General features: G+C 38.6%; 1 protein-coding gene across 4 annotated transcripts in view; it reads right to left on the bottom strand.

Annotated features, from left to right (window-relative positions):
- Positions 1-14176, bottom strand: part of sgcd (sarcoglycan, delta (dystrophin-associated glycoprotein)) — a 523297-nt gene that overhangs the window by 118562 nt on the left and 390559 nt on the right. For all 4 annotated transcript variants that reach the window (XM_062048869.1, XM_062048870.1, XM_062048868.1 and 1 more), the window contains exon 4: positions 5377-5464. In XM_062048869.1, the coding sequence (XP_061904853.1) occupies positions 5377-5464 (88 nt within the window). The remainder of the gene's footprint in view (positions 1-5376; positions 5465-14176) is intronic.

Genomic DNA, 14176 nt, shown 5'->3' on the forward strand with positions numbered 1-14176 from the left:
CCTCCCTCACACTGGAATGCTGTGGGTGTACGCTGTACTGTACTTACAGTACATGTATACTTACGGCAGTTGTATTTTACTGTCATGTCTGGCAGCGCATTTTAAATTCAAATATACGCAAACATCGCAGTTGAGACCTCAGAGACCTTATAAGTGGTTATTGATTTAAAAAACTCCTAAATGGGTGAGGGATACACTTTGAAACATACTTCAGTAAACTCTTCCAAAAACAAATTTGAAATGAAATGAAATGAAATGAAATAAGTTTATTTCGGTCATATAATCAACCATTAACCATTTTGTGTGACAGTACAAATTATACATATATAACAATCATACACATTTACACACAAAAAGAAAAGAAAAGAAAAAGCATGACCGAAAAAGGAATAGGCTGAAGCCAAGGCTTATATTTGCCTATCCTATACCTTCACTGAAAATAAGATTACCTGGAACATCAACATTAAAAAGAAAAAAAAAAATCAATGGGATGAAAGTAATCGTTGCTATATTTTATAATTTTCAATTATTTCACCTTTCAATGTTTTCTTAAACCTTAACAAAGAAGTACATGTCTTCAACTCATAACTGAGCTTGTTCCACCATTTAACTCCTAAAACTGAAATACATTTGTATTTTGTATTCGTTCTTACTTTACATATTTCAAAAACCAATATCCCCCGTAAATTATAGTTTTCTCCTCTTAATTGAAATAACCTAAGAATACAAGCTGGAAGGCTGTTGTTCTTTACTCTAAACATAATTTCCATTGTTTTTAAAAACACAATATCTGAAAATTTTAACACATTAGAACTTATAAATAATGGATTGGTATGTTCATAGTAGCACGCTTTGTGTATTATTCTAATGACCCTTTTTTGAAGTTTAATTATTGGGTCTACGTTTGTTTTATAAACATTTCCCCAAACTTCAACACAATATGTTAAATATGGAAAAATAAAAGAATAATATAACATATGCAAACATTTCTTATTCAGCATGTGTTTTACTTTATAAAGAATAGCAATGGATTTGGATATTTTTCCCTTTATATATTCAATATGCGGTTTCCAACATAATTTATGATCAATTATTATTCCCAAGAATTTAGTTTCATATACTCTATCAATTTCCACTTGATTTAATTTTAATTTTGCTTCACAGTTTGTCCTTGCACCACTAAACACCATAAACTTAGTTTTCTTATCATTTAATGACAACTTATTAATATCAAACCATTTTTTAGCTGAATCAACTCAACCTCTATTATCCTCAACACTTCCTTCAAGTCTTCTCCTGAACAATATACATTTGTATCATCTGCAAACATAATACATTTCAATTTATTAGACACTGAACAAATATCATTTAAATATAGTATAAATAACTTAGGTCCCAATACCGAGCCTTGTGGCACCCCACAAGTTACTCTTCTTGGCTGTGATTTAGTCTTATTAATTTCCACATATTGAGATCTATTGCTTAAATAACTACTTAACCACTGTTGTGAAACACCTCTTATGCCATAGTTTTCCAATTTTTGCAGAAGTAAGGAATGATCGATTGTGTCAAAAGCTTTACATAAGTCAATAAATACTCCAACGGTGTGTTGTTTCTTTTCTATTGCTGTAGCTACGTTTTCTACAAAGTCCATCACTGCTAGGGATGTAGATCGATTACTCCTGAAGCCATACTGCTGATCATTCAGTAGCTCATGTTTGTCAATGAACTGATCAAGTCTATTTACAAATAATTTCTCAAGAATTTTTGCAAATTGAGGTAGTAGAGACACAGGTCTATAATTTGAGACCTTGTGTTTATCACCATTTTTATAAATTGGAATAACTTTAGCAGTTTTCATTTTGTCAGGAAAAGTTCCAGTTGATAAAGATTTATTACATATATAAGTAAACGGCTTCAGGACACAATCCACCACTTCTTTAACAAGTGACATATCCATGTTGTTACCATCGACAGATTTTTTGTTTTTAAACTTTCTGACCACTTCTAACACATCACTTTCACAAACTCTGCCAAGAAACATTGAATTTTTAATGTCAGATACACGCTTTAACTTTTTCTCATCATTCATATTAAAATGTATATTTTTTGCCAAATTTGGGCCAACATTCACAAAAAACTTATTGAATTCCTCAGCTATTTCTTCTATATTTTCAAAAATTGAGTTGTCATCTTTTACCAGATAAGCTGTAAAATCCTTTTTGCTAGATTTTTTAATCATTGTATTAAGCACATTCCAGGTTTCAATGATATTATTTTTATGTTTATGCAGCAATTGTTCATAATAGTTTTTTTGTTGCAGCCTCATGATACATGTCAATCTGTTTTTATACTTTTTATATTTGTCCTCATTTTCTGTTGTTCGATGCTTAATAAATTCCTTGTAAAGCCTTTTTTTTTTTTTACAGGCTTTCACTAAACCCCCTGTTATCCATGGTTTCTCCCTCTTTTTAGTATTTTGCTTATATTCTCTCAATGGACAATGACGGTCATAAAGTGTCAGACATATATCCAGGAATGTATTGTATGCTTCATTAGTGTCCTCCACAAAAACATTTTGCCAATCCTGATTTAAAAGATCAGCCTTGAATGCCTTAACTGCTTCTGGTGATTTTATTCTAACAAAGTTATTTATTTGTCTTTTTGTTTGTAAGTTTGTCTCCTTGTTCATTTGCATCACTGCAAAGACAGGCAAGTGATCACTTACATCAGTCACTAAGAGTCCACTTTTTCTATTCCCATCAAATACATATATAAAAATATTGTCAATCAGTGTTAAGCTGTCCTTTGTTATTCTGCTAGGTTTTACAATTAGTGGAAAGAAACTCAAGCTAAACATAAGATTAACAAAATCAGTGGTTTTCATGTGATCATTAAATTTCATCAAATCAATGTTGAAGTCACCACAAATCAAGATCACCTTATCATTATGTCTTTCATATAACTCAAACATTTTCTTATTAAATTGATCAATGCATGATCCTGGAGTTCTATAAATACAACTAATTAATATGTTTTTGGATCTTTCAACACTGATTTCAATAGTTACACATTCCATCAGATTGTCAATAGCAGTTGTCATGTCAGCAATCAGCCTACATTTGAGAGAGGACATCACAAACAATACAACACCCCCTCCCCTTTTGTTCATCCTGTTTTGCCAAAACATTTCATATCCCTCTAATCCATCCAGTAATTCCTTACTATCACTCAACCAAGTCTCTGAAATTGCTATTATGGTAAACCTTTGCTGTATTTGTTTAAGATACTCTTTAATTTTGGAAAAGTTACTGTAAAGACTCCTGCTGTTGAAATGAATCACAGAAAAGCCTTCCATTTTAACATTTGAATTAAACTGTTCGTCAGTATAATACTCACAGTCCACATTAGAGTCCTGATAGAAGTGAATATCTGGGTCAATGTTATTTTCTAACTCATAGCATTTATGATCATGATAGTCAAAAGACTTGAATTTTGTGCAGCTCATTTGTTCTTCCATCATGTTGCTTGTCCACACTGTTTCTCTGCACACAGTACACAATAAACAAGGAACATTTCCCCACTATTCCACTTGTTTATCATCATCATCTTTTTCATTGATATTGTTCAAGTTCCTTCAAGTCTCTGACCACTAATACCCTTGCTTGTTCTGGTAGACCAGGGTTCGGCAACCTTTACCACTCAAAGAGCCATTTTGACGAGTTTCACATATTAAAGATAACAATGGGAGCCACAAAACTCTTTTGAAATTTAAAATGAAATAACACTGCATACAAAGCTTTTTTTCCCTTTAGGGCTATGTTTAAACCAGGGGTCTCAGGCACACGCCCCGGCCCGCACCTTATTATAACAATTTAATGTTAGTACGGCCCGCTAGTTTTACATTAACGGCGCTTGACAGCGTCATACTTGCCAACTCTCACAGTCTTTCCGGGAGACACCCGAAATGTAGGGCGTGTTGGCACTGCCTTTAGCGCCCTCTACAGTCTGTACACAAAGCGTACCCGCTCGGCCACATGTTAAATGCAGCTACTGCTTTCACACGAAAGTGACAGCAAGGCATACTTAGTCAACAGTCCCACAGCTTACACTGACGGTGTCCGTATAATTTAACACAACATTAACACTGTTACGTTACAAATATGCGCCACACTGTGAACCCACACCAAAAAAGAATGACAAACACATTTCTGGAGAACATCTGCACCGTAACACAACATAACACAACACATCGAATACCCAGAATCCCATGCAGCCCTAACTCTTCCGGTCTACATTGTACACCCTCCGCTACCACCAAACCCCGCCCACCTCAACCGACGCACGAAGGGGGGTGGGGAAGGGGGTTGATGTGTGGGGGGGTGGTGGTGGTAGCGGGGGGGGCGTGTACAATGTAGACTGGAAGAGTTAGGGCTGCATGGGATTCTGGGTATTCGTTCTGTTGTATTTATGTTGTTTAACGGTGCGGATGTTCTCCAGAAATGTGTTTGTCATTCTTTTTTGGTGTGGGTTCACAGTGTGGCGCATATTTGTAACGTAACAGTGTTAAAGTTGTGTTAAAGTTGTTTTATACGGCTACCGTCAGTGTAAGCTGTGTGGCTGTTGAGTAAGTATGCCTTGCTGTCTTCTACGTGCGCAAGTAAAAGCTACATACACCATGTGGACGGGCTGGCACGGCGTTTGTACAGGCTATAGAGGATCAGAAAATGCAGTGCTATCATGGCATGCCCTTGATTAAGTTGTTAGGGTGTAAATTGGAGAATATTTGCCTCGGGAGATTTTAATTTAGTTGTAAGGGTGAAAACTGGAGAATATTTACCCCGGGAGATTTCCAAGAGAGGCACTGAGATCCGTAAGTCTCCTGGGAAAATCGGGAGGGTCGGCAAGTATGCAGCTGAGCCGCATCAGAGTGGTTAAAGAGCCGCATGCGGCTCCGGAGCCGCGGGTTGCCGACCCCTGTGGTAGACCATTCAATCTAATCATTACTTTACAGTTCCTTGTCCATGTGTCCTGGATTCCCTTTCCCCTTTTCAAGATTTCCCTCCATGTACATATATTTGATGATTTTAAATTGTATTAATTACTTGAAGTTATTTTTCTTACATTTCCTTCAAGGAACATGTTCACTTTCAACATGAAGTGTGTGTTCATGAGGCTCTCCTTTTCAAACCAATTTCCAGTTTATATTGTGTGTGAACGTCTCCGTCGAATGTCTTTGAAACGTCTTTTCACGCACAAACAAATGTTGAAAAGGGAAGGATCAGAGAAAAATATTGTTGCGGCCGATGTCGTCAGCGCGTCGGAGACTTTTAAAAGAAGAAGCGAAAACAAAGTGTGTCGGGAGCTGCATCATACCTGTGACGAGTTGCGTTAGCAGCTGGTTGTTGCTGTTGACGACGTTGACCGACACGTTTCTGGACGACTGCAGGAAAAGAGGGCGACCCTGCGGGATGACAAAGACAACCACTTAGTCCTTTAAGTCCAAACGACATACTAACAATAGTATTGTTCATTGCACTCTATACACAAGTCTCCAATGTGTAACAGTGGCGCATGTCGGCTGATGGCATGACCCCAGGATGCAGAGATAGAAGGCGGCGTGTAAGCCGAATAATTACATTCTTTAACAGCAGAAACAAAAGGCTAGTGCAGGGGTCGGCAACCCAAAATGTTGAAAGGACCAAAAAAAACCCCCAAAAAACCCCTCTGTCTGGAGCTGCAAAAAATTAAAAGCCTTATATAGGTCTTATAATGAAGGCAACACATAATGTAAGTGTCTATATTAGCTATTTTAAGGCGAAGGCTGACACAAATCTTTGTTGACAGAAATGTTGAAATGTAATATTTATTCTACACATTTTTACAACATTGGAAAACATTAGTAAATCCGAGGCTACTCAGAGGGTGAGATAACTCCTGGAAATAACGGTCTCAGAATGGCCAAAGGTATAGATTTGTGTGTCCAAGTTAAAGGAAACGGCAGACTGTCTTCTTCTTATGGATTTATTACAATCTTTGCAAGCTGGGTAACGTTTGCTGTGGTCTGGAACAACATGGCACACAAACAACTATCAGAAATGCGGCCAATATTACATATAAGATTTGATTTATTTATGATGGCTCAGGTGTGATTCACTACAATAGGGCCCCACAGCACACTGGATTCCAGTTAATTGAAATACCACAACATTGGATATTGTTCAGATAGGTTTAATGTAAGAACTTGCACACAAAGCAACACTGGAGGTGATTATGACGTGGGTATTTTACGCGCATGCGTACTAGGTCGCGTTTCGCCGGCTGACGGAGGGGGTCTTAAACGACCATTGTGTGCGTGTGTACAAGGATAAGGTTAGGTGGGATTTACCCTGGATAACCTTAGCCAGGTTAGTGTAGAAGGGGCCTAAGACTCAGGTTCAAATAATACATTCTATAGTATAAAGATAAACTGAATAAGCGTAAAAATGCCCAGCAAAAATAGGAGTTTATAGTCCCCCGATTGAAACCGAGCGTGTTAGCATCAGTTGCTACTAGCTAGAATGTCTTTAGTAATCCTCCCTTTAAGCTGAATAATTGCAAAAAAAGTAGACGCCGTTCCACTATTAATGCTGTGTCCTTTAATGTGGCGCACGTCAGGCCCGCTACGCTCCGTCTGCGGCCGACTAATCATGGTTCCTCAGCCGACTTCTTGGTCAGAGATAACGCCCTGACTCTTGTGGCTTTGCTTATAGCGCAGCACTTGCGTGTATGCTGCTGATAACGCCACACTCCTTAAACGTTTTGAATACTGAAAAGTATGGGTAATTTAATTAAAGTTGGACAACGCGTGCAAGTACGTTGAACATTGTTGGAACAACAAAGTCCGTGCATTGACAGCAGTCTCAGTCGGCGCGCATTCTTACTCCTTTTACTTCCTGCTTAAAGGCCTACTGAAATGATTTTTTAAAATTTAAACGGGAATAGCAGATCCATTCTATGTGTCATACTTGATCATTTCGCGATATTGCCATATTTTTGCTAAAAAGATTTAGTAGAGAAAATCGACGATAAAGTTCGCAACCTTTGCTCGCTGATAAAAAAAGCCTTGCCTGTACCGGAAGTAGCGTGACGTCACAAGCGGTAGTGCTGCTCACAATTCCCGTTGTTTACAATGGAGTGAGAGAGATTCGGACCAAGAAAGTGACGATTACACCATTAATTTGAGCGAGGATGAAAGATTCGTAGATGAGGAACGTTACAGTGAAGGACTTGAAAGGCAGTGATGGACGTATCTTTTTTCGCTCTGACCGTAACTTAGGTACAAGCTGGCTCATTGGATTCCACACTCTCTCCTTTTTCTATTGTAGATCACAGATTTGTATTTTAAACCATTTTAGATACTATATCCTCTTGAAAATGAGAGTTGAGAACGCGAAATGGACATTCACAGTGACCGAACATGTAAATACACGGTTAATAATTCAGCTTTGCGAAGCTAAAAAAATAGAAGCTAACCTAGCTACGTAGCCAACTTGATAGCAGCAGTCTCAAATGCAGATAGAAACTAAATAAAAAAAAAACCTGACTGGATGGATAGACAGAAGATCAATAATACTATTAAACTATGAACATGTAAATACACGATTAATAATATTCCGCTTGGCGAAGCTAAAAAAACAGAAGCTAACCTAGCAACGTAGCCAATGCGATAGCGCCAGTCTCAAATGCAGATAGAAACTAAATTAAAAAAAAACCCTGACTGGATGGATAGACAGAAGATCAATAATACTATTAAACCATGAACATGTAAATACACGATTAATAATATTCCGCTTGGCGAAGCTAAAAAAACAGAAGCTAACCTAGCTACGTAGCCAACGCGATAGCGCCAGTCTCAAATGCAGATAGAAACTAAATAAAAAAAAACCCTGACTGGATGGATAGACAGAAGATCAATAATACTATTAAACCATGAACATGTAAATACACGATTAATAATATTCAGCTTGGCGAAGCTAAAAAAACAGAAGCTAACCTAGCTGCGTAGCTAACTTAGATGCGGCGGCGGGCGTTGTACGCTTTTGACGACACCCCGGCCGCCATCAGAGTCGGCAAGAAACATATATTTCCCCAAAGTTACGTACGTCACATGCACATATCGACACGCACGTACGGGCAATCGATCAAATGTTTGGAAGCCAAAGCTAGACTCACCGTAGTGCGTCTGCTATCCTGCTCAAAACACAACACAACCTCCTGGTGTTGGTGTTGCTGTAGTCCGCTGCTCCACCGGCTCCAACTTTCTTATTTGCAGTCTCCAGTGTCCATTAAACAAATTGCTCAATCGCTTTATTAACAAGCGGTAACTGGTTGTAGTTCAAAAAGTAACGCACACACATACACGAGCTGCTGTTAGCCAAAAGTCACGATCACACACACTCAAGTTCTCCGCCAACTCACTCGCGCATGCGCGTTCCCCAAACCCTTAAAGACACAGTACACTAATGCAAATATCACAGATATTACAGTATTGTACTTAGCCGCTAAGACACCGATCGATCCCACCTACAACGTTCTTCTTTGCAGTCTCCATTGTTCATTACACAAATTGCAAAAGATTCAGAATACTGTGGAATTTTGTCAAAGAAAACAAGAGGCTTTTCTATCGGGTCCGATGGGGTCCAACCACTTCCGTTGCTTTTGTGACGTCACGCGCATAAATCATATCCAAAGGAGTTTTTCAACCGGAAGTGTGGCGGGAATTTTAAAATTGCACTTTATAAGTTAACCCGGCCGTATTGGCATGTGTTGCAATGTTAAGATTTCATCATTGATATATAAACTATCAGACTGCGTGGTCGGTAGTAGTGGGTTTCAGTAGGCCTTTAAAGGCCTTTAAAGGCCTACTGAAACCCACTACTACCGACCACGCAGTCTGATAGTTTATATATCAATGATGAAATCTTAACATTGCAACACATGCCAATACGGCCGGGTTAACTTATAAAGTGCAATTTTAAATTTCCCGGGGAACTTCCGGTTCAAAACGCCTTTGGAGGATGACGTATGCGCGTGACGTCGCGAGGTCCACGGAAGTGTTTGGACCCTATTGGACACTCTGATTTCTTCGACAAAATTCCACAGTATTCTGGACATCTGTGTTGGTGAATCTTTTGCAATTTGTTTAATGAACAATGGAGGCTGCAAAGAAGAACTTTGTAGGTGGGATTGGTGTATTAGTGGCTGGCTGTAGCAACACAACAAGGAGGACTTTGTTGGCTAGCAGACACTAGCGCCGGCGACCTCACCTTGACTTCCTACGTCTCCGGGCCGCCGACCGCATTGTCGATCGCTGGAACGCAGGTGAGCACGGGTGTTGATGAGCAGATGAGGGCTGGCTGGCGTAGGTGGAGCGCTAATGTTTTTATCATAGCTCTGACGAGGTCCCGTTGCTAAGTTAGCGTTGTTAGCAACAGCATTGCCAGGCTTCGACAGGCGGCACAGCATTAACCGTGTATTTACATGTCCAGTGTTTGGTTCGGTGTCTCCTGATAGTAGTATTGTTGATCTTCTGTTTATCCTTCCAGTCAGGGATTTATTTATTTAGTTTCTATCTGCATTTGAGACAGATGCTATCACGTTAGCTCATGCTAAAGAGCTTCGTCGATGTATTGTTGTGGAGATAAAAGTCACTGTGAATGTCCATTTCGCCTTCTCGACTCTCATTTTCAAGAGGATATAGTATCCGAGGTGGTTTAAAATACAAATCCGTGATCCACAATAGAAAAAGGAGAGAGTGTGGATTCCAATGAGCCAGCTTGTACCTAAGTTACGGTCAGAGCGAAAAAAGATATCTCTTGAACTGCATTCTAGTCCGTCACTCTCACGTACCTCATCCACGAATCTTTCATCCTCGCTCAAATTAATGGGGTAATCGTCGCTTTCTCGCTCCGAATATCTCTCGCTCCATGTAAACAACGGGGAATTGTGAGCAGCACTACCGCTTGTGACGTCACGCTACTTCCGGTAGGGGCAAGGTTTTTTTTTTATCAGCGAGCAAAAGTTGCAAACTTTATCGTCGATTTTCTCTACTAAATCCTTTCAGCAAAAATATGGCAATATCGCGAAATAATCAAGTATGACACATAGAATGGATCTGCTATTCCCGTTTAAATAAAAACAATTAATTTCAGTAGGCCTTTAAGTCGTACCTTCCTGTGATTGGGCAGCTTTTCAGTGGTCATGCTCTCATTGGACAGGCTCATATTTCAATCATGGGACTATGCATTAAAACGTTGCCGGGAGGTTCCTAAATATCATCACTCATTTTGTTGACAGAAAACGTCTGGAAAAAAACAAAAAAACATTTTATTAATATAAAAATGTTTTAAAAATGTTTGCATCCTCCGCAGTGGACATTTGTGTTTTTCATAATAAGGGTATTCCAAAATGTGTAACTCTGACAGCAAAAAAAGTCCAAAAACAAATTCTCATGAGGTTATTGCAATGTTTTTCCTATTTTAGTCCATCTTTTAAAACAAAAACATATACAGTACAGACCAAATGTTTGAACACACCTTCTCCTCATTCAATGGGTTTTCTTTAATTTCATGACTATTTACATTGTAGATTGTCACTGAAGGCATCAAAACTATGAAGCTCTTGACAAGAAGCAGTGCTGTCTGTCCCCTCTTTATTGACTTTTCAAAGGCATTTGATACTGTTGATCATGTTATTTTAACGTCTTTCAGCTATTGATTTTTCTCAGCAAGCAGTTGGATGGTTTGCAAATTACCTCACAAGTTGAACTCAGGCTGTTCAGATAGAGCAGGGGTGTTAAACTCAAATACAGAGTGGGCCAAAATTTAAAACTGAACAAAGCCGCGAGCCAAAGTTGAACAAATTAACCTTTTAATAGGGACCCAAACAAGTTTTGCATTGAATATTGAACAAACAAGGCTTATATAACTTTATAGTGACATGCAAAATCGAGTTTTAAATAATAATAATAACAATTTAAAAATATCAATGGCATATCAAATACAATTTAAATAAAAATTGAATGCCTCTTTTCTATTTGCAGCCTTCTGAGGTAAATATCAACATTAACTTTTTCCACAGGCTAATACATTTGAAAATAAAATAACTATGAATAAACCAACCATTCAGGACTTTTAACTGCTCAAATTGCAACACACTGATCAAATCTGATGTGCCCAAGCCAGATACCTGGCATCTTTTCTTGGATGCTGGTTCATTAATTTCGGGGCTCAGGCTTTGAGCTGAGGCAACCTTCCTTATCGAACGAAGGTGTTCATCAGTCATTATATCTCGTAGTCCACAGTCTTGGGGGCGTGCCTTAAAGGCATTGCCTTTAACGTCTGCTTTTCATCCATTCTGACAATGTGCCGGCCCAGTCACAAGATATGTGCGGCTTCTGTGAGCACACACATGTGAATGCAACGCATACTTGATCAACAGCGATACAGGTTACACTGATGGTGCCCATATAAATAACTTAAACACTGTTAGAAATATGCGCCACACTGTGAACCCACACCAAACAAGAATGACAAACACATTTCGGGAGAACATCTGCACCGTAACACAACATAAACACAACAGAACAAATACCCAGAATCCCATGCAGCTCTAACTCTTCCGGGCTGCAATATACACCGCCGCTGTATTTAATCGGCGCGCCAGCTTTAGTGTTATTTTGATATCGCCTCAAGGGCCAAGTGAAATTACATGGCGGGCCAAATCCCGCGGGCCAGAGTTTGACACCCATGAGATAGAGGGTTCCTCCTCGGACGTACTGCAAGTGAAAAAGGGTGTCCCTCAAGGTTCTGTGTTGGGCCCCTTATTATTCACTATTTACATAAATAATCTTGGACAGAATATTCCGAACTCAACTTTCCATTTCTACGCTGATGATACCATCATATACTGCACGGCACGCACTCCTGCTGAGGCCTTTAAATATTTAAAACATGCATTTGACAGAGTACAAGAACAACTTTGCTATCTTCAACTGGTTTTAAATGCAGAGAAAACAAAGTGTATGTTCTTTACCACATCAAAAGCTGTAAGATCAGCACTGTGTGAGAACATTTTAACAAGAAATGGGCAACAAATTGTGTTAGTATCTTCTTTTAAATATTTAGGATTTTTAATTCATGACCACTGGAGTTTTAAGGAGCACATTCAGTATGTTGTAAAAAAACTGAAACTTTTACTAGGATTTTATTATAGAAACAAGTCTTGCTTGTCTTTTACTGTGAAACAGAAATTGGTGGAAACAACCTTTTTACTTGTTATTGATTATGGAGATGTGTTGTACATGAATGCTACTGCTGGTTGTACCACGGGGCACTGAGATTCATCATCAACTGCGCTCCCCTTACTCACCATTGTGTGTTATACTCAATGGTTAACTGGACGTCTTTACGTGCTCGACGCCTCAATCATTGGTATGTGTTCATCTACAAAACCATTCTGGGTATCACTCCATCTTATCCGTCTTGTCTTTTAACAAAGAAACAAGGAAGTCACAATCTTCGTTCAATGAATGTTCTGCAATTTGTCGTCCCCAAAGTAAGATCTGAACTGGGCAAGAAAGCATTTAGGTTTCTCTGAAAGGATTGCAGTCTACCTTGTCTGTATGCACATGTGTCATGTGAGCACATTTTAATGTTGTAAATTTGATGTTTTATGTGTTGTTTACTGTTTTTAATGGAACCTTGCTGCTGCCCTTTTGGTCAGGTCTCCCTTGGAAAAGAGATCTTTGATGTCAATGGGATTTTACCTGGTTAAATAAAGGCTAAATAAAAATATAAAAAAACTATGTCATGTGGAGTTGTGTACTTAACAAAAAAAGGTTAAATAACTGAAAACATGTTTTATATTCTCGTTTCTTCAAAATAGCCACCCTTTGCTCTGATTACTTTTTTCGCACACTCATGGCATTCTTTCGATGAGCTTCAAGAGGTCGTCACCTCAAATGGTTTTCACTTCACAGGTGTGCTTGAAGCTCATCGAGAGAATGCCAAGAGTGTGCAAAACAGTAATCAGAGCAAAGAGTGGCTATTTTGAAGAAACTAGAAAATAAAACATGTTTTCAGTTATTTCACCTTGTTTTGTTAAGTACATAACTCCACATGTGTTCATTCATAGTTTTGATGCCTTCAGTGACAATCTACAATGTAAATAGTCATGAAAATAAAGAAAACGCATTGAAATGAGAAGGTGTGTCCAAACTTTTGGCCTGTACTGTGTGTATAAAACATAAATTATATTTTTACAAATATTCTTGATGTAATAATACATTCACACTTTTTTTTTTTAAATATATAACTTAGCCAACATTAATAGTGACACACTTTGCATATTATTAGCAAAGCAACCTTGAGGAAAATGATAAAAGCACACTTGCTGCATGCTTTAAACGGGAAAAACTAGCCCCATCTGGTGGACAAACTTAAATTGAAAGCCATCCATTCATACATCCATTTTCTACCGCTTGTCCCTCTCTGCGTCGCAGGGGTGGCTGGAGCCTATCCCAGCTGCATTCGGACCCTGGACAAGTCGCCACCTCATCCCAGGGCCAACACTAGAGCTAATCTCTTTGTTCATTGCCTTCTTATGTTCAGATAAATATAGGAGCAACAATTTTAACTACCGATCAACACGTGTCAAAGTTTGTGTAGCTTTGACATTTTTAGGCTGATTCAAAGAGCAGCAAGATAATCTCAAAATATTACAAAAAAAAACCTAATACCATATCTTTTGGCAAATTTGACGTATTCATTCAACATAGCCTGTAAACACAAACACTTTGTAACACATTGACACCACCTACAGGACTGGAGTGCAACAATATGACTCTGCAGGGTTCCTTTACTTGACTTTTAGAAGTATCAACATGGACACATTTGGTCTGTCAAATGAGCCATTCCCCCCAAATCATCTCTCGTTACCATAGCAACAGAGCATGTTTGTCCCAGCAGAATGCAGACATTCCAAGAAGGAAGAAAACTCTCTGTTGTACATTTGTACATCTTTTCTTTTGAGGCTGCTTCAAGGGTGAACCGAAATCTCCGTAACCTCCGTGCAGTTTGTTCAGGGGAAAAAAAAAGAACACATTTGAAGAAAATAAGAAATACATAAGAATCCA

This window comes from Entelurus aequoreus, linkage group LG05 (genome assembly GCF_033978785.1).
Source record: "Entelurus aequoreus isolate RoL-2023_Sb linkage group LG05, RoL_Eaeq_v1.1, whole genome shotgun sequence".
Classification (NCBI taxonomy): domain Eukaryota; kingdom Metazoa; phylum Chordata; class Actinopteri; order Syngnathiformes; family Syngnathidae; genus Entelurus; species Entelurus aequoreus.